The sequence below is a fragment of the Hyperoodon ampullatus genome (genome assembly GCF_949752795.1).
Source record: "Hyperoodon ampullatus genome assembly, chromosome: 4".
NCBI lineage: Eukaryota > Metazoa > Chordata > Mammalia > Artiodactyla > Ziphiidae > Hyperoodon > Hyperoodon ampullatus.
The window spans coordinates 23,948,544-23,968,902 of NC_136917.1; the positions used below are offsets into that span (position 1 = coordinate 23,948,544).

General features: G+C 60.1%; 1 protein-coding gene across 2 annotated transcripts in view; it reads right to left on the minus strand.

Moving 5' to 3' along the window:
- Positions 1 to 931: 931 nt before the first annotated feature.
- The window catches only part of UNC5A (unc-5 netrin receptor A), a gene marked incomplete at both ends in the record, with an annotated part of 62,273 nt that continues 42,845 nt past the window's right edge, over positions 932 to 20,359 (minus strand). The window contains 15 exons of one of the 2 annotated variants that reach the window (XM_079702519.1): positions 932 to 1,097; positions 1,333 to 1,511; positions 2,138 to 2,302; positions 2,387 to 2,536; positions 2,666 to 2,899; positions 3,093 to 3,261; positions 3,487 to 3,574; positions 6,335 to 6,637; positions 6,743 to 6,931; positions 7,969 to 8,133; positions 8,715 to 8,882; positions 9,555 to 9,735; positions 9,897 to 10,000; positions 10,250 to 10,393; positions 16,007 to 16,228. In XM_079702519.1, the coding sequence (XP_079558645.1) occupies positions 932 to 1,097; positions 1,333 to 1,511; positions 2,138 to 2,302; positions 2,387 to 2,536; positions 2,666 to 2,899; positions 3,093 to 3,261; positions 3,487 to 3,574; positions 6,335 to 6,637; positions 6,743 to 6,931; positions 7,969 to 8,133; positions 8,715 to 8,882; positions 9,555 to 9,735; positions 9,897 to 10,000; positions 10,250 to 10,393; positions 16,007 to 16,228 (2,627 nt within the window). The remainder of the gene's footprint in view (positions 1,098 to 1,332; positions 1,512 to 2,137; positions 2,303 to 2,386; positions 2,537 to 2,665; positions 2,900 to 3,092; positions 3,262 to 3,486; positions 3,575 to 6,334; positions 6,638 to 6,742; positions 6,932 to 7,968; positions 8,134 to 8,714; positions 8,883 to 9,554; positions 9,736 to 9,896; positions 10,001 to 10,249; positions 10,394 to 16,006; positions 16,229 to 20,359) is intronic. The other variant, XM_079702520.1, reaches the window with a different exon arrangement.

Consider the following 20,359-nt stretch of genomic DNA (forward strand, 5'->3'; position numbering starts at 1 on the left):
CTAAAATCCCTACGCGCCCTGGCGGCCGGGCAAGGCTGTGTACATAAGGCCAAGTGTAAGTGCACGAATGCACTTAAAACAGAGTCAGGGCACAAGCTTCACATGACAAGCCCCGCACGGGGGCACCGGCCAGCCCCAGGAACGGGCACGCCACGGCACGCACACTCGCCATTGTCCAGCCTGGGACTCCCGTTGCATATTCACACGCCCCGTCGGGCAGGGCTCCTCGTGGCTGGGGGCAGGGGGGATTGGGGAGGAGCCGTTGGGTGTCCCTGGGTGGGTGGGAGAAGGGCAGCATGTGAGAGGCAGATGTGGACTGACACCGGGCGTGAGAGACGTGAGCAGCCTCCAGGTGTACAGCATGAGATGCATGTGTGGGGGGATGCATGTGACAGGAGCACACGGGACATGCATGGGCACATGCCCGTGTGGTAGTTGCGTGCCTGAATCCAGGGGCCGCCCCCTGTTCAGCTGTGGCCCTCAGTCCCACAGGCCAGGCCCCTCAGATGTGCCCCTACCCAGCAGGCACAGAAATGTTTGCATAAGGTCCAGCTCAGGCAGGAGCTCCGGGGGCCACGTCCCGAGCCCATCGTGTGCATGTATGCCCGTGTGTATGCGGCCCCCTGGCTGGGGCAGGAGGAGAGGTAGCATCACACGCACATACACACACACAGATGGGCTGGGCCCAGCCCGGGCTCCAGGCACTGTCCACCCTAGGCCCTGGGCAGAGTCGGAGCAGGTGGCAGTGCCAGCCCGGCCAGGCAGGCCATGGAGGGGAAGGAGTGCGGGCAGGGTTTGAAGGGCCAGTGTTAGGGGACAGGGTCTGCCAGGAGGGGGCCTATCCACACAGCTCTCCCCTGTGGTGGCTTCTGCCTGTCCCTGGCGGGTGCCAAAGCTGGTGAGAGTGTAGGCTTTGTGGGCCTCGCCGGCCTCAGCATTCGGCCTCTGACACTGTGAAGAGGCCAGCATCTGGCTGGCCAAGTCCGGCCACTGCGGCAGCCAGCTGGCTGAGGTTGCCGTTGGGGAAGTGCCGTGCCTCCCACAGGTTGAGGATCATGGCTGTGGGGCTGGGCTTGGAGGCAAAGAAGCTGAGATGGCTGCAGAAGGGAGGGGAGCCCGTCAGTGGCCTGGCTTCCCTCAGGCTGCTGCCTCTACCCTCCTAGACCACCCAAGGACAGGGCCTCCCCTCACTCAGCCAAGGGGATGCCCCAGCTGCTGGTGGCTGGGGCACAGGCCCCAGAGTGTGTCTTGTCCACCTGCCCCCCCATCCTCTCCACCCAGGCTGGACTGCAGGTGGCCTTCACAGCCCCTCCCTGCCCATCTCCAACCCACCTGTCCAGGTGGAGTTTCTGGGCCAGAGTCCGCCAGTCGGCACCCCGGCTACAGGGTGGATCCAGGCTGGTAATGATCTTCTGCCGAATGAGGAAGGGGATCTTGAAGGCACTGGGGCCCACTAGGGCTGGGACCCCCCCTTCACTCTCCAGGGCCAGCAGCTCAGCGAATCTCGTGTCCTGGGAGTGGGGAGGGGTGGAGGTACCCGTTAGAACTTGCCCAGCCCAGCCCACTGCTACCTCACGCTGGGGGGATTCCTGGACCACCTCAGGGCATGGGGACAGCGTGGGCACTGTTGCTTCCCGGTGGGCCAGGGCCCTGCTCACTGGAGCACTGAGGTGCAGTGACCTGCCCACAGTCACACAGCCAGTGAGCAGAGGAGCCTTCTGACCTCATTCTCCTCCCCACCCCATCACTCCTCCCTAGGTCACCTCCGCCACCCTCTGCTGACCAGCAGAACTCTGCTGATCTCTCAGAACTCACCGCTGTCCTCTCACTGCCTCTGTCCTCCACACTCAGTTCCCTCATTGCTGCCTGTCTAACTCTTACTCATCCTTCCAGGCCCAGTAAAAGTCCCTCCTCAGGGAAGTCCTCTGAGTCCCCCAGGCCAGCTCCATCTCCCCCTCCCCTCCCTGCTGCTCCCATCTCCTCCTCCCCAAGTCCAACAGCATCTGCATCTGTCTACACGTGCATCTGCACCTCCCTCCCTGGGAGACTTGGAGGGAGCTGCCAAGCGGTTTCTAGGAGGTGGGCTTGGTGGCAGTGTAGGCCCAGTGGGGGAGCACATTATGGCAGTGCTGCCCACCTTGGTGATGTTGAAGTTGATGTTGAAGCTCTGCCCGTCGCCCTCCACCTGCCATACCCACACCTTGCAGGCCAGGTCGCTGGTGCTGGGGCTGACACGCTCCAAAGTGAAGGTACAGTGCAGGTACTGCTGTGTGCCATTCCAGATGTGATAAAAGGGGATCTCCTGGGGGTGGGGGGTGACAGAGACGTGGCATCAGGTGTGCCCAGCTCAGGTGTGCCCAGCTACAAGCACCTTGAGCGCCCGCACCTGGTAGCTGACGAGGAGCTTGCTCTTCCACAGGGAGCTGGGCACGTCATGGATGGACAGGCGCAGGTTGTGGTAACTGTCCTTGAAATGCAGGATGCGAGGCTCCTGGATCAGCTGTCCTCCCAGCTGCTTCTCCAGCTGCACCACCTCCTGCAGTGCCCCAGGTGTGAGCCAGGCCTGGGGGCTGGGAGCGCCCCTCTCTACTGCCCCCTCCCTAGGGCCAGGGGTGGTCAGCCGTCAGAGCCGGCCTCCCTGTGGCAGGGTGGGGCTGGAAGGTACCTTGAGTGCATCGTGGGTGTCATGCAGGCAGTAGACTCGAATGTTGTACTCGAGGGAGGTGCAGGCCACAGGGGCAAACAGAAGCAGCTTGAGGCGCTTGGCCGCGGCCACACTGAGAGCCTCTCCCACCAGGGCGAATCGGCCTAACTGCTCCGTGAAGACATAGCAGGCGCCGGCCTCCAGCTGGCAGTAGTAGAGGTGGGAGGGCGGCTCCTCGCCGAGGTGCAGCACGTCCTGCAGGCAGGGCCTGGTGGGTCAGCTTGCAGCCAACCACAGCTCTGAGGAGTGGCCGGAGACTGGGGGTGGGGAGGTGGGGCGTGGCTCAAGGGCCAGGCAGGAAGCCAGACACCACTCTGAGCTCCGGGGTGGGGTGGGGTGGGGTGGGGTGGGGTGGGGTGGGGGGGTGGGGAGGAGGCTTGGGGCTCACCTCCCAGCTGCCTTCGCAGGACTGCTTTTTGAGGTGCAGGCTCCAGCTCTCGGGGCTGGGCTCCCCACAGTGGTCCATGGCAAGGATGACTGGCCGGGTGAGCAGGACTCCGGGGGGCCCACAGCTAATGATGGGACTCAGCAGGGTCTGACAGCCGGCTAGGGGCAACCTCAAGTGGGGAAACATGGGTGGGAAGGGAAAGGCGTCAGTGGGCCACCCTGGGACCCTGGGGTTAGGGGCTGTGGAGCTGGGTGGAGCTTAGGAACCCCTCTTCCCCTGCCCTCCCTAGGGCCAGGCCAGACCAGGCCCAACAGTGGGGTGGGCAGGGGCGTCACAGTGACAGCAGGCAAGGACAGGACCCGCCCAGTCCCAGCAGCAGGGCCCATGCCCACACCTCACATCCTCCGGCTTGTGCAGTGTGAGGTAGATCTCGTAGATCTTTCCTCGGGGTATGGCGTCTGGGGGGATGAGGAGGCTGATGCCTGTGACAGAGCAGGGGGACAGCCGGGGCTTACCAGGGCTGCAAAGACACCAAACACCTCACTCCGCCAGTCTCTCCCTGAGCCTCCCTCTGAGGACTGACTGGCGCCAGCCTGGCCTGGGAACAGAAGTGCCACTGGGACTGCCAGGCTGGCCAACCACCTGCACGGGCATGAAGCTGAGTCAGGGAGACCCCAAGAGTGGCTGAGGGAACTCAGGTGAGAAATGCGTGCCTAGTTAGCTTGGGCACAGAAAACTCTGGAACCCCCAGGTACACTGTACCTAACTGCCCCATCATCCACTTAAAACCTTCCCTGCCTCCAGGGTAAAGTCCAGCTCCTTGGCCGGATATTTAAGGCCCTTGGCCTGTGGGCCTAGCCTGTGCTGCGTACTTGGCTGTTCTGGAGCCACCACCCTAAGTGTGCCTCTGAGTGCTCCACCCTCCTGGCCTGCTCAAGTTCCTCCTCTCTCCCTCAGCTTGGCCATCTTTGGGTGGGCACCCCACCTCTGGTGACTTTGCTCCCTGTTGGGCAGTGGCCCCCTGCAGGTGGGGCTGGGGCTTTTAACAACCTTGCCCACTTTGGTAGCCCTCCCTAGTCTGGGTGCCATTGCACACACGTCCTGTCTGGCTGATTCGCCTTTGTCTCAGAGTCTTGCAGGGGCAGCATCAGAAAGCATCTGCTGGGGGAGAGATGGTTCCAGGGGAGAGGCAGGGGGCAGGCCACGGTGAGGCCAGGGGCTGGGGAGTCACTCTGGGGATGGCAAGGAGCGGTCCTGCCCCACGTTCCTGCCCTTTTAGGACAGGGAGCCCCTACATCAGGAGGGGCCTCAGAGGCTCATGACAGGGAGAGGGTAAGAAATTCTGTGGCTATCCCACCAAGTCCAAAAGCATATGCATGCTCTCCAGAGTGGGCAGCTCTGAGGTGGGGTGGCTGGAATATCACAACTTCCCAGCAACTGAAGCCCAAGAGAGAGAGGGAAGCTAGTGGTGGTGTATTTGCAGCTACTGCTCCCTTCACTATCCTGTGCTGCCTCCTGGTACCGGCTGCCAGGGTTGGTGATAGTCTCGGTGATCCACGTGAGAATGCTCTCTGTGGCGGGGGTACCCTCACTCAAATACTCATTCAGTGAATGCTAATGCTGAGTACTCAGGAAGGTGGGGAAAACCATGAGCCCTGCTCTCACGAAGCATTCAGTCCGCGGGGAGACAGATAAGTGGACGGCAGCAAAGGATGCTGGGTGTTGGGGGAGAGCAGCGTGGAGCACAGCCCACCTGGCCACTTGCCCCACCAGGGGAGTGAAGGGTGGATGGTCACTGAGCACCCACTGTGCGCCTGCCTTTTTCTAAGAGCTTGACATGGACCATCTCACCTCATCATCCCAGCAGCCATGTGAGGGGGACATAAGGCATAGAGGGAGAGCTACCAGACCCGAAGGAGAAATAGCAGTTAAGCTAGTGGATGGGGGCAGAGAGACGGTGTGTACAAAGGGCAGCCCAGTGTATTTGGGTTCATGAGAGCCCACCGTGGCTGCCAGGTGCAGGAGAAATGTGCATGGGAGGGGAGGCCACTGCAGCTGGCCACCGGGGATGAGTCCTTGTGGTTTTGTCATGTGGGCTTTGAAGGGAAAAGTGGAAGTCCCAGAAAGGGACATGATCAAGTGTGGCTCTAGTGAGTAAATGCTTGGAGCTGTGAATCAGATGAGAGGTAGGTGTGGTGGCCTAGCCCAGGAGAGGCAGCAGGAAAGACAAGCAGGAGGATGCAGGAGCATTTGAGGAGAAAGAATGATGGGAATCAGTGTGTGAATGAACCTGGTGTGAAGGTGAGGGGGGAAAGTGAAGAAGGGCAGGAGGCCAAGGTGACCCCTAGTTTCTGTCTTGAGCAACTTGACTGTGCCATGCCTGAGGAAGAGAAAACTGGGAAGGAGGAGGTTCTGGGGGAGGGTGGGAGACGGTGCTGTTTTAGGCATGAGGAATCTGAGGTGTTGTGAGACATCCAGATGGAGCTGTCCAGGAGGCAGCTGGGTGTACGATTCTGTCACCCAGGAGAACTGTGGCTGGGGATGGAGGAATGGGAGTGATCTGCACAGACATGGCGATTAGAGCCATGGAGTGGGTGAGATCACTTGGGAAGAGGGCGCCAGGGTCGGGCGGGGGGGAGCGTGCTCTGAGGAACACCTCCATTTAGGGAGCAGGCAGCAGGAGCAGCTGGAGAGGAACAAGGAAGTCAGGGCCATGTGGGGTCACCTAAACCGAGGAACTAGAGAATTTCAGGGTGGTAGAGGGGAGCCACGCCGGAGGCTGTGGCGCTTTCCCAGGAGGTGACCATGGAAAGGGTCTGTGGGTGCTCTAGGAAGGCGCCTCCGAGACCCTGTCCCAGGGGTTTCAGTGAGGTGGTAGGTGGAGGAGCCCCTGTCCACGTGTTTTTCCTCTGTTGTCTCTCCACGAGTTCCCCAGATCCCTGGGGCCTAGGGCCCGGCACACACAGGCTGGTTGGCTGTGTAAATGAATGGACAGTAGTCCTGTGTCCTTGGGCAACAGAAGGGAGATAGCTCTGGCCTCAGCCTCAGTGCCAGCCCCACTGCCAGCCAAGACTTGATCCTCTCCAAAACTCTATCCTCTTTCCTTGCTGGGCTGGCTCAGCCCTTGGGGTGAGGCTGAGAGGCGTAGGAGGAACATCAAGGCTGTCCCGTCCTCCTCCAGGAGGGACACATGCTAGTCTTGTCTCTTAGAGCTCCCTGGGGCACTCTGGGGTCCTTCTCACCTGTATTAGGGATCATCAGCCGGCCCCCAAGGAAGTTGAAGGTCCCATAGGCCATGTTGCTGGAGCCGCGGGGCAGGGAGCGGAAGTAATTCTGGGTGGAGAGGCGGGAGACGAAGTCCTCAGCCTCGGAGGTGGGTGAGCTGTGGTGCAGCGTGTGGCGGCCGCCACCCAGCGGGCTGAGCAGGTGCCCGTTGGTGAGCTGGAACTTGGGGCTGGGCCCATCTTGCCGGGGACACAGACTGCCCTGGTAGGTGGTGGTGGTGGTGCTGAGGTCTGGCTGGATGGTGAGCAGATGGGGATTGTCTGCAAGGATCAGACAGACTTAGAGAGTAGCAAGGGGGTCAGCCCTGTCTGGGCGGCCCTTGGCATGGGGGCCCGGCACAAGTGCTGGGGACGGGGGCACCCCACCTGCTTTGCTGGGCTTGATGCTGACGGGCTGGAAGCCTGAGGTGAGAATGGATGAGTCGGCCACATCCGAGTCCAGCCCCTCCTTCTTGCGGCAGTACACGAGAATGAGGACGAGCAGCAGCAGGAGGAGGCACACGGCCACGGCTACGAGGCCCACGTAGAGGGCCACGTCCTCTGGACCGGAAGCAGCTGTGGGAGAGAGTGCAGGCTTGGGAGGGGTAGGGTGCAGGAGGCCGGCAAGGAGAGGTCAGCGGTCTACACCCCAGGAGGATGAGGCCTCCACTTCTTGGGCATCAGCACCAGTGGAGCAGCAGACGCTGGCATCAGGGAGCATGGAATCGGCACACATGCATTCCAGTCCTGCATCTGCCACCACCTTGCTGTGTCTCTCTGAGCAAATTGCAACCCTCATGAGCTCAATTCATGCTGAAGTTGCTGCTGATGGAGAATGGAGGAGGGGAAGAGCCACTTTCCTGGGTGGCCTGGAACCAGGCTGCTAGGCTGAACCTGGTCTTCTGGGGCCCAGGGCAGCTGAGACTGAGGGTGAGCTCCTAGGATCCCCAAAGCAGGGGATCTGCTTTCTGGGGGTGGGGTGGGGTCTGCCATTCTGGTTCCTGGCCAGTCCCTGGGCCAGGAGCAGGGGTGCTAGGGCTCTTCTCCTTGTCTGCCTCCCACAGGCCTGGGGCAGGGCTGAGGAGAGAGTGATTGACTGCCTGGAGGAAACTATATTGATTTTAGAAGGGCTTTGCATAATGAAAGAAATGTCCATCAGAAAGGAATTGACACAGATTTTTAATTGAAAGAATGGGGGAGGGTGTGTTCTAGAGACAAAATCCAACAGAGATCTTTAATTGTTAGTTATGGCCTTGTAATTAACAGGCCTCACAAGTCTGGTGTCCCCACAGGACTTGTGTGTGCACTTGGGGGACGGGGCGGAGGTAAAACTGCAGGAGAAGACAAGAAGGGGGTTGGGAGATGATCCCAGAGGCCAGGTGTGCACAGTGAAATCTCCAAATGTATGCATGTCTCAGGGCAGGTATGGGAGGTATTGGGGTGTATGTGGGCACATGTTGGGTGTGTTAGGGATGGGGTTCCCCAAGGTCCTGAGCTTTGAATAGGGGGTGCAGCCTGTGGCAGGGGACTGATCCCTCATCCACCACCTCCCCGGGGCATGGCCGGGCCAATCCTGGCAAACTCAAGAGGATTCCCAGGTGGAGAGGACTCACTGTGCACGCAGAGGTCACTGGTACAATTGCGGGTGTCCAGGTCAGTGCCTCGGCACTCCTCACCTCCGTTGCGGGGTGCTGGGTCAGAGCACTCACGGCTCCGCCAGTGGGTGCAGTCGAGCCCACAGGCCGACCATTTGCTCCACGGGCTCCAGCTGCCATCCACTAGATGCGAGACAGACATGGACAGAGAAGAGGTGGCGTGGTCAGCCCAGGGAGCCAGTCCAGGCCGTCTGCCAGTGTGGCCCTGCTGGGAGTCCGGACCTGGTGCAATGTCAGGGCCAGGGCCAAGCCTGCCAGGCCGCAAGCCCTCTGGTGTCCAGCGGGCCTGGATGATGCATGCTAATGACAAGAGGCACGATGACGCTGGGCCTGCTTGGTTCTACCCACACCGGGGGCCATCCTGACCCTGGGGCAGTGAGGGCACCTGGTCGCACAATGACCCTCTGATCCAAGGCGCAGGTGGTTCTTCAGCACCAGGCTGGGGCCTGCCCCACACTGACTGTACCTGTCCTGACTGCACCTTAGACCGTGTGACTCAGCCCCTCTGCTGAGGCTGAGCCTGGACACAGACTGAGCCCTGCCTCCGATCACACTGAATCCCATCCTGGCCTCAGACTGTGAGCCTGGCCCTGCGTGCGGGCGGGTGGGATGGAGCCATGGGGAGCAGGCTGGTGGGCACGATGGAGCCAGGGCACGGAGATGGCGTGGTGAAGAGCGATGCGGGAGGCGGCAGCCGCTGGTACCTGGGCACAGGGTGGCGCAGGCTGTTTTCTGGACATTCTGCCCCTCACAGAAGGCGCCCCCGTTGAGAGGCGCCGGGTTGGTGCAGCTCCGGCTCCTTTTCTGCCAGCCGCGCCCACAGCTGGCGCTGCAGACGGACCACTCGGTCCACGTCGACCACCCACCGTTCACTGGCCGGACAGAGAAGGACTGGGGTCAGGGAGCGGGGGCTTCCTCAGACACACTGGCCCAGGGGCCGGGGCAGGAGGACAGAGGGGCTGTGAGCTGGAAACGGGCAGGCTGCAGCTGTGTTGAGAGAGAGGCCCTGGAGGGGAGACCATGCTTCTGCCCATTGCCCCCAGGGCCTGACAGCACCCGCTCCACAGCCCCTTCTCCCCGTGGGCACCAGCCCTAGCTGCAACTCCCATGTTCCTCCAACCCAAACTCCAGCCTTTCACGGGGGTTACTCCCGCACCCCTCCCTCTGTCTGCTCCTGGGGGTGCCCAGGTCACTCTACTTCCTACCCCGGGGACACAGGAGCACAGGCTGTGGTCTGTCACTTTCCTAGACTCCCATCCTGTCCACTCATCTCCTTCTGCACAATGGCCTCCTGCCCACAAGTAAGCCAAGGGATGGTCCAGCCACAGATGACCACCAACCTGCCCCCCATCTCCACCCAGATATGCCCCTTGGCTCCCTGACAGCCACAGTCAGCCCTCTCCCTGTCCTTCCCAGTCAGGCCACGGCTTGGCTTGCCTGGTCCTGGCTCTGCAGGGAGCCAGCCACATGTGGTTGCCCTGAAGGCAGCCCCAGTGCCTCTCCTATGCCCGGAGCCCTTCTGCCCCACCAGCACCGGGGCCCACCGTAGACGATGACAGCAGCGGAGGCGCTGCGGCGACGAGCTACGATGTTCTTGGCCACGCAGGTGTAGTTGGCCGTGTCGGCCAGGCGGGCCTGTCGCACCACCAGGCTATGCTCCCGCGTGATGTACACATTGGGGTCCAGGGATGGGTCCACCAGGTCCTCGTTCCGGAGCCACTCCACCTGGGGGAGGGAGCCATGCCACTGCACTACCTGACTATGCTGGCCCTGCCCGGAGCGAGAGTTGCCCCTGGGGTGGGGGATCAGCCTGGAGGGGTGGGCAGGCGGGACCCGAGACCTGGGAGCACTGCCCACCTGTGGAGTGGCACTGGATCCCTGCTCACCTCAGCTGGGGGGATGCCCTCTGGCGGGCGGCAGGGCAGCACGATGCCCTGCTCCAGGGACACCTCCTTGGCCAGCGGCTCCTGCTCAAAGTTCTTGCGCAAATCTGGGGGAAGAACAAGAGTGTCCTCCAGGCTGAGTGCCTCACGCCAGGTCAGCCTGGCTGACCCTGTCCCCTGGTCCTGCAGGGGCCATGGCACATGCCAGAAGGAAGTGTCAAGTGCCCAGGGGGACTTGGGGGTGGCTGGGCAACGTCCATAGGCACTCCCTCCACCCATCAAGGCAGGATCTGAGGATTTCTGATGAGACCTCCTCCCCCAGTGACACCCTAGGGCCACCCCCACCCTGGACTCACAGGCAATGCGGATGTAGGCCTTCTGACTCTTGGTGGTGCCCGAGGAGCTCCACGCCACGCACTGGCACCAGTACTCCTCCAGCCCAAACACCTTCTCCACCTGCTGCCTCGAGACATTGATGCGGACCTCCATGGCAGGCAGTCCTGAGGGTGGAGGGGTGGGTAGCAAGGGCCTGGGCCATGCCTAGCCCCCAGGCCTCTCTGTCCAGTCCCCTGCCGGGCCCCTGCGCCACCATAGTCCCCCCTCTGCTCAGCAGGAGAGAGGAGACACTGGGGGCAACCCTCTGCCTGGAGGGAACACTGGGGGGCTCAGGGGGAGTCCCTTTATATCACCTGAAGGTCAAGAGTGGGTGCTTAGCACTTCCATTCATTATACTTTGTTACCCTTTGTTACCCAAGGCCTGTCTCCGTGGAGTCACTTACAAAAATATCACTACAGGGGCTTCCTGTTGTTTCAGAGACAAGGGCACAGAGGAGCTTTGGGCAACAGGGGCTGGCAGAGGAGGTGGGGCAGATAGGCTAGCCCTGGGACCTTTGTGGGTAAAAAAAAGGGTAAGGAGCGATCTGGCTCACCTCCTGGGGTTAGTAGGTAGATCCTGATGGTGATAATATAATAACAGCTATTAACAAGATAATTACAGTGATTATGTTGTATGATAATAGACCCCTGGGGCTTAGCAAGGGTTTCCCACGTGCTGGCTTATCTTTTTCAATCTGCTCCCTTGGAGGTATTGCTCCCACTCCATGGATGAGGAAACAGAGGCTCAGAGAGGCAGTGACTTGCTATAGGCGTCCAGGGCTGTCTGCTGTCTGAATCCAGAGTATGTTCAGAGTGCTCAGAATCCAAGGCGTGCTCAGGGTTCACCGGAGGAGGGTGCTGGGGGTGCCCATCCCACAAGGAGAAATGTTGGCGAAGGGGAGGGGGAGCTCACAGAGGGGAAGCTGGCCTGTGATGGGTGGCCGGGACCCTCTCTACCCTGAATGGACTGGGCTGGAGGAAACACCTCTCAAGGATGGACACAGTCCCCCCATGTCTGCCACACCCAGAACCAGGTGTGGGGCATCTGGGGAGGGTCCAGATTTCTGAGGACCCAGGAGGGGGAATACCAGTCCTCCTCCAGGCCCCTGGCCCTCAGACAAAACCAGTGTCTCCAGGAGTAAGAAAAGACTGTTTCCAATTTCTCCTCCTCCTGACCCCAATTTCCCTTGGGTCATTGGCTTATCAGAAAGAGGGAGAGAGGCTGGTGTTTCCATTGTTAACAGAGAAATTCAATTAGGGCTGCATTGCAGGAGGAGCCGCGGCCCAGCTGAGCAGGCAAGCCAGGAGGCTGTTTTCTGTCTTAATTTCTCTAACGTGTCTTTCCCTGACCCCTGCCCAGACCCCTCCTCATGAGTCTCTCCGGCTCCCACACTGGGCTCCCAGATTTTCCTATCCCTCACCCCTGCCCCCCACCCGCCGTGAGTTCTCACAGAATTTGGGGTGTGTGTATCACCTCTGGCTGAGGTCACAATCACTGGGCTAGATCCCTCCGTTCTGGGCACTGTCTACCCCATCCTCTAAGGCACTGGATGTGTGCGTTCTAGTGGTGTCGGATGAGGGCTGAGAAGCGAGAAGGGGTCCCTTACAGGGTCTGTGCATAGGAGAGGGTCCCTGGGCACCAGCCAGCTGTCAAGCACACAGATTCTTGGAGCATCTGAGAAGGAGCTGTGCACATACTTGGGGGTAGAGAGAGGGTCCTCCCTCTCAGCCTTTGGGGTTAGTGGTGGGAGACCTCCAGAACATTCTGAACTGGATACTTTTCCTCTCTTGGGTGGACAGGTCTATGGATGGACTGCTCTATCCCCCATGGTGGTGGGGGGAGCTCACACACCACCCAGGCAGCTCAGCTCAGGGAGAACAGCACTAAATTTAAGTGCTCCTGGGACCTCCTTGGCGGTCCAGTGGTTAAGAATCTGCCTTCCAATGCAGGGGACGCGGGTTCCATCCCTGGTTGGGGAACTAAGATCCCACATGTCGCGGGGCAACTAAGCCTGTGTGCTGCAACTACTGAGCCTGCGCGCTGCAACGAAAGATCCCGAGTGCCGCTACGAAGGTCCTGCGTGCTGCAACTATTTGGCTGCAACAGCCAAATAAATAAATAAATATTAGAAAAAAATCTTAAAAAAAAAAATTTAAGTGTTCCTATTTCTTTTTCCCTGTCTCCTCCCCACTTCTGTCCTGCCATCTCATCTCCTTCTTGCTGCCACGAATAAGGGCCAAGTTTGTCCATGAGGTCTAGATCCAGGCAGTGCCCTTGAGCCCCACAGGCTCTGAGAGGTGGGGAGACCCAGAGCCTGCCCTGCTGGTCCTTGAAATGAGGGGCTGTGCCCTCCCTGCTGCAGGTCAATGAGCAGCCTGGCTCCTGGGAGCAGTTTCTGGGCACGGCTGTGTCCGCACCTGCCTGGTAAATGTGAGCAGATGCTAGCCTTGGGGAGGGACGGGAGGATGGAGGGGTCCCTGCTGGCCCAGGCCCAGGAGCGTGTCGGGTGTGTGCAGGCGTGTGAGTGCTGTGGGCATGTGGGGAGGCCCTGGTGTGGGCATGCTGAGGGTTTCTGGGAGGTGGAGGGGTGGGGGTAGGGGGCTCTGAGGGCAAGTGAGGGCTTAGGGTACCTTCTTACCAAACTGCTTCTAATAACCGGTCAGTTTGTTTAATACATGAAAAATTACACTCCCAGACCAGACTCCAGTGCTTGGTTTTGCAAATTTCCAGCTTTTACACTATCAGTGGGTTTGGGTTCAAGAGATTTCAGGCTTTGGTCCCCTCCCCATGGCCTTCTGGATGGGGAATGGGAGTGAGCAAGGGGGAGATCAGGTGCTCTCTCCCTGCCATCCCCACCCCCGTGCGGTAATGGGTGGGGCTGCAGATTTGGGCTGACCTCTGACCCCGTCATACCTGCCTGACCACAGAGCATTCCTGGCTCAGGGTCTTGGGTCTGTGTGTAGCATGGTGGTGCTGCCCATGGCCTGGGCATCTGTTTGTGGGTAAGTGAGAAGCCTATCTCTTTGCCTCAAAGCACTCAATGGCTTTGGGTTGAGAAGTTAATACGATCAATGAAAATTCAGATGTGCAGGCCATGGGAGGCCTGAGGTTGGATGCTCAGAGCAGGAGGGGGCCCCGGTGGCTATGGGTAGGACGTGTCCCCGTGAGCTCTGCTCTCTGCCTGGCTTTGAAGGGAGCAAGGCCAGGAGAGCCTGTTGGGGAATGTGGGCTGAGGGCTAGCCTGGCCTGTGACTGCTATGTAGGCAAGAGCCTGGGTCTCAGCCAAGCCATGGATTCCAGACCTCGTGATGGCAGGAGACAAGGAGGGATGTATGTGGGAAGCCAGGAGGGGGAGGTGTGAGCAGTTTGGGGCTGGCCTGGCACCTTCCAAGAGGTTCCAGGACAGGCTCTCAAGACTGTGGGGAGACAGGTCTCTGGCTGTAGCTTGCTCTTCCTCACCTGTCCTTTCCTTGGGGGACTTACCTCAGCAACAGGAAGACTCAATGCTGCAAAGTGGTGCTGGGCCTTAGGCGTGGGGTAGGGAGAGAGGAAAGACCTGGGGCTGGGCTCCACTTGGGTGTGAGAGATCTCACAGCTTCCCCCACCAAGGGGGGGGCCATCCTCATCCCCATCCCCATTTTACAGATGAGGAAACTGAGGCCCAGGGAGGGAAGGGGGGCTTGCCGCAGAGGGCACCAACCCCATGCATTCCCCTCCTGGGAGTGGGAGGCAGAGCTGGATCACCTGCACCAAGAGCCTTGTGGGCTAAATTCTTAGCACCTCACCCAGGCCTGGCACAGAGCAGGTGCTCAGTTAAGACCTGAGGACTGCAAGGAGGATGCTGCCAGCAGCAGGTGTGTGTAAGGCCAGGACAATGCAGGGCTCAAGGACCTGGGCAGGAATCACTCACTAGGGGGCTGACACTTGGGGGGAAGAAGACGAGCCCCTGGTGACCCTGGCAGGGGAGGATGGGGCGTGACTTCTGTGGACTAGAACGCCTGGTTGGAGCCCTGGATGAGTCAGAGCCATCTGTAATAGGACAGGCTGGCTCTGAGGACTAAATCACACGCTGATGAAACTCAGGGCTCGTCTGCTCACATCTGGGTTCATGTGAGAGCTTCCGAGTTCACCAGGGCAGGGCCCCCTCCTTCAGTCTCCCTCTGCCTGGCACCAGCTTCCCACAGTGCAAGTGTGGCTGCAGCTTCCTCGTCTCGCTGACCACCCCCTCGACCCCCACTTCTGCCACTCCAAACCTGAGCCTCTGGCCAGCCTGCCATTCCCTGCATTTGTCCTTTGGCCTGATAAACAGTCATTCCAGCTGATTTTAAGACTGAGGTTGGATGTTATCACCCCACCCCACCCCCACTCTGGGAATCCTTCCTGGGCTGCCCAGTCCCTCCCACCAGGAACATGGGCCATCCCTCTGGGCCTGTGGTCCCCTGCCTGCCCTTGGCATCAGTGTGAGCTGTTCTGGGTGCCACCTGCTTGCCCCTGTGACTCAGGCCTCACTTAAGTGGCCGTACCGGGCCCAGGGTCTGTGGGCTGTGTGTCTCAGGCTGGCTGAGCCTCAGTGGGAAGGGGCTCAGGACTTAACCTGAGGGCTCATCATGTGTGTGGGCTCCACAAAGCATCAAGGCAAAGGGGTAGGAAATGAGCTTAACTGGAGTCCAGTTAGCGAGGAGGAGAGGCTGTTAGCTCTGCCGGGCCTGCTCTCGGGGAGCGTGGGAACCCAAACAATGGCTCTCTGCCCCCATCCCCATTGCCTACTGCCTAAGGCCAGGGCTGGAGGTGGGGAATGAGGTGTCCCACAGAAGGGGCACTTCTTGGGTCTGCCTCTCCTGTCAGCCCCCCACACTGGCCCCGAGTGTCACCCATAGCTCTGGTCATGTCACTCGGTAGCTTGAAATCCCACTGGACTGTGACCTCACTCCAGAGCCGGACGGGCGAGGCTCCTGGATGGCACCACTGCCCGCTGCACACATTCCACACCCTCCCTGCTAAGCCCCGACCCGCACGCCGGCCCATCTGCCTCCAGGGCTTTGCTTGTGCTGTGGCCCTTTCTGGGGGTGCCTGGGACGCCCTTCTCCTCTTCTCGCCCTGACCAGGTTTACATATCACCTTCCCCGAGGAGCCTCCCTGGGCAGCCACAGATCCCAGAACTCAATGAGAGGTCACTGTGCTGCCCCCATCTCTGTGGGGCTGTGTCTCTGGCTCAAGGGTGGGTGCTCAGGGAACGTGCCAACGAACGGACCAACGAATGAACCATCAGATGCACAAAAAAAACAGTCACAGAATGTGAGGTCCGTGAGCTCTTCCATCATCTGGGATCCACTCTTTTCAAACCTTTCTCTGCTGGCACCACTTGCCAGCCTGTCTCTGGGTCTGCCTGGGCTCAGATGCAGCGGCAGGGTCCTGCCACCCCCCAACCCACAGAGCTCCCTGGGGCATTTTGGGGGGCTTCCCTTTTACTCACTCCCCCACCAAGGGATGAAGTCTGGTGAGGGTGGGCCTCCCAGGGAAGGCCTTGGTGTGTACACAGTGGGTCCCAGGTGTGGGAGTCCTGCCTCTCCTGGGGACCTGGGGTCGTGCACACAGAGTGGTTAGTTTCACCCTGGCCTCCGCTCACAGGCATGCAGCAGGGGCAATGGCAGGCCCCTCTCTGGGCCTCCGTTGCCTCTGAGGCTGAGACTCGCTCCCCCTTCGAGTGACCCTGCCCGGCGCCCCAGCCTGGTCTCACCGCTGCTCCCATCCGTGCTGCGCTCGATCACGTGGTCCACCTGGCGCACCCACTCCCCGTTGCACTTGAAGAAGATTTGCGTGGCGGGCATGGCCTTGCACACCAGCAGCACCGGCTTGTTCTTGACGATGTACACGTCCTCAGGCTCCACCAGGAAGTGGGGAAGCAGGTCTGGGTTAGAGCCGGGCACCGGGTTGGCCACTGTGGCACTCTGCTGGGCCCCTGCAGCAGAAGCAAAGGGGGCAGGTGAGCTGGGGCCTCTGCTGGACTTGCGGGGCCCTCCCGGGGCTACCTGCCTGTTCAGGGGCTGAGACCGAGCCAAGAGGAGGCAGCCAGTGGGGCCAGGCTCTGCCACTTCCAGCCCAGCAGGCTGGGCTGCTGAATGCCTCCCTTAAACCTCAGTGTCCCCTTCCGTAAAATAGGGGAAGAAGCAGCCCCCTGTGGAGACAAATACGGAAGTGCCAGCACACAGCAGTGGTCAGGGCTCATTACCACCCTGGTAGAAGTTTAGGGATCTGGTGAGGCAGCCCACTGCACTGGAAGGCCCCGGGGTGGGCGGCGGGGAGAGAGGGAGGGAGGGAGAGGGCCCTGGGCAGCCTGGGGTTCGGGAGGGCAGGAGTCCCTGCCTCTGGTGCCCTGGCTGCCTTGGGGGCTGCTTCCGGGGTGCTCCCCATTCCTGGCCCCTGCATGCAGTAGGTGCTGAGAAAATACCAAGTGAATGAAGGAGGGGAGGAGGCTGTGGCGAGTGCAGATGTGAGGGGTGTTGGTGGCAGTGCTACAGGAGAGGCCCCCCAGAGGGGCGACTTGGGGTGAGCCTGGGCTGCTGGGTGGGTCCCGGGGAGGGTGGGATCCAGGAGGGTGTGTCTAGGAGCCTCAGGGGCCCGGGCCATGTCCCACCCTTCAAGGAGACCAGAATATGGGTTTCCTTCTAATTTTAACTGCAAACCACAGCCATCCCACAAGTCATTTGTTGCTAATTACACAGGTAATTGGCTCTGAGGCTTTGGTGGAGGTAACCCCCCAGAGCAGTCTGACCGTCTGCTCGACCAGCAGGACCCTTGAGACGGTGGGGAGGGGCGGGGTCGGTGGGGGGGAGTGGGAGGATGGAGAGTGGGGGCACCCTCAGCCTCCACACCCACAAAACAGGTTCCTGACGGCCTGGCCTCTCTCAGGGCTGCAGTGATTTCCCCCAACACACACTCACAACCAACAGGGGGCTCTGGACATAAAGAGGGAAAAGCTTGGGCTTCAGAGACCCATCTGCCCCCTGCTAGTGGTGACCTTAGGCGGGTTACCCATTTTGTTGTCTATGACATCTATGGAGGTCCTGTCTGCCCCGTGGGGGAGTCTGGAGGTGCCTCACGCAGTCGGCCTCCTGGCTCCACTACCTCCTTACGGGCAGCCCAAAACCCATGGAGGGCTTCTAACAGGGAGGCCTGGCTCCTCGGGCCCAGGGGGCATCCACGCTGCCCCTTCTCTCTTGCTTGCACAGGGACCCTCTCTTTCCAGTGTGGGAGTCTGCCCTCTCCACCCCAAGACTGTGATTTTGGGGAGGGGATCTGTGCCTGGTCCTGTAGGCACCGGGTGGGTGAGCTGGGAATGTCTGCAGAGGCTGAGAAACCTGGTGTGACTTCAGGTAAACCCTGCTTGTTTCCTTGCCTGCAAAATGGGGGATGGTACCCAATTCTTAGGGCTATTATGAGGATGAAATGAAAAAAGGCACAGTGCTCAGTAAATATTGGCTGCTATCCGTACCCAGTGCTTTTGCACCGACAATGGCAAAGGGCTCCATCTCCTTCAGTAACTCTCCTAGCAATCTCTTCAGGGGTGGGGACTGATGAGGAAACTGAGGCACAGAGCCAGCAGGTGTCTTGCCCTCAGTGTCTGCAGCAGTGGGCACATCCACCCTTCCTCCTCCCGCCCTGGCCTCTCCGCAGCCTGTCTTCCTCCCCACCCTCTGCACTTTCTGCTGCTCCGTAATGAAGGCTAAGTTGCCAGGGAACCACGCTTGCAGTTGGGAAGACAAGCTCCCCTTGTCCCGCCCTGCCCCATCCGGAACCACCTCCATGGGGCTCTGCCAGTCCTCGGGTCTCTGTTTAGGCTGAGGAAGGTGGGGATGCAGGCAGAGGGGAGGAGCCATCTAGTCATCTTACAGATGTGGCATCTGAGGCCTGAGGGAGAAGTCACTTACCCAGCCCCGCAGCTCCAGCCCTGGACTCTGGGGGGCCCACATCCTGACCCTTTTTTATGACATTCACTTGTCACTCAGCCGCCCTGACCCAGGCAGCGGGCTCAGCCGGGGCAAGGTTGAGTTGGGCTCAGGCCTCCCAATGTCTGGAGAAGGGTGGGCTCCCAAGTGTGGGCCTGGTAGGTCCAGGAGCCTCTCTAGACACTTCCTGGGGAAGCCACGGCATCTTTGCAGACCCCAGGGCTGCACAGAGGAAGGCTAAGCTTGACCCCTGAGCAGGGCCCAAAGGGGGCTGGGGGCAGGCATCACAGGCTCCAGAAGGGCATGCGAGACCTCAGTGTCAGCTTCCAGGCCTGCCCACGCCTCGCCTCACAGAGCCTCAGTGTGATGGCCTGTGTCTGCCTACTGGCTGGGAGCTGGGTAGGCAGGGGTCCCAGCTGGGGGTATGGGCAGGGAGAGGGCACACAGACCCCCCCGACTTCCCTATCGATCACCGCGCCAAGCACTGCTCGTGTCAGCCGCCCGCTGAACCCAGCACAATCCCTCATGTCTGCATTTAACTGCTAATGAAAAATAAATGTACTGTGACCAATAAGGGACATAGCTCACTTCTCCTGGGCCTCTGCCACGCCACGCTGGCATGGTCTCCCCTCCCCATCCCCCTGGGGGGGCATTTATTGGGTGGACCCAGGGGCCCCCTCCAGGCTGCAGTTATGACCGCTGGCAAGGACACTCTAAGGCCATGGGTGGGGGTAAATTCAGTCCCTCTTGGGGCTGCTGGAAGCTTCCTGGGTGGCCAGAGCTGGCTTCCCCTCCCTCTGGCCCCTTCGCGCACTACATGACCTCCACCCTTGTGGTCGGCACCTGCAATCTGCCCACCCCCCTCACCGTCCCAGTTAGGTCTCTCACTTGGACTAAAGCACAGTGAGAGCCTTGGGTCTCTCCCTCTCCACATCGCAGGCCACTAACATGAGCTATCTTTCCCTTTGACATGAAACCCTGTACTTGTCTATCAAAGATAACACCAAGCAGTGCATGCTCAGTGTCAAATGATATATGATGTTTTCAAAAGGGCACAGACTCTAGTTCACTGCAGTCATCACCACTCCCTAATGCCCCCTTTCTCCCTGCCGGCACTTTCCTACCTTCTCCTCAGGGCCCAGTTCTATCGTCACTTCTTCTGAAAGAGGACTCCCCCACTTCACTCTCTCAGGAAACCACACATGCCATTTTGCCCCCTCTACATCTAGGACCTGTCCTCACTGGTTCTATAGCTCTTATCACAGGTGAAGCAAGCGTGTGGCTGAGTCCTGCCCAGCTCGAGGCTGCCTAGCGCCGGTGTTGGCGAATGGGGACTTGGATTTGGGTGCCTACTTCTGCTCCCTTCTGGCTGTGAGGTGATGAGCATGGGAGGAAGGCTTTGCAAAGCAGATGCACTGGGGCTGCGGGAGAGCAGGCAGGGGCAGGGACCGCTGGCCACACAGGCCCTGCTGTATCCCGAACTCCACTCCCCAGCTCGCCAGAAGCTCCGTCCGCCACACCCTCGCCAAGTCTCTCTTACTTGCCCAGCCACCCTCTTGGAATTCAGTTAGAAGACTTCTTTCATTTACTAGCAGATCCCTGAGAACTTGGTCACTGAGAACTGCTGATGGGGCTGTATGGACGCTCAGGGCTTGAAGTGGGAACCCCATTCCCAGTGAGCCTTGGGGCTGGCCAGCTGGCCCCCACCTGTCTCAGGAGGGCACTGGCTGCCCGATCAGCCCCAGCCGGCACCCCTGCTCTGGCTGCCCCATGAAGCGTGGGAGCCCCAAGCCTCGTAGTCCCCACCTACAGTGTCTTCTTAGGGATAGCAAGGGAGACCACGTTGTGTGTGAGAGGGTGTGTGTGTGTGGGGGGGGGGGCGGATAGCAAGGGAGACCACGTCGTGTGTGAGAGGGGGTGTGTGTGTGTGTGTGGAGACTGGGGCCAAAGGGGGATAAGAGACCCCTGGGTAATGGGCCTTTTAGCCAGAGCTGAGCCTGGGACAAATGCTACCTTCTCCCTCCCCTCTCATGGTGCTCTTATGACCTGAAATGTATTCATTCATTCATTGTTGCATTCATTCAGCGAATACTTATTGAGTGCCGGGAACTGTTCTGGGATTTTGCAGTGAGCAAGACAGACAC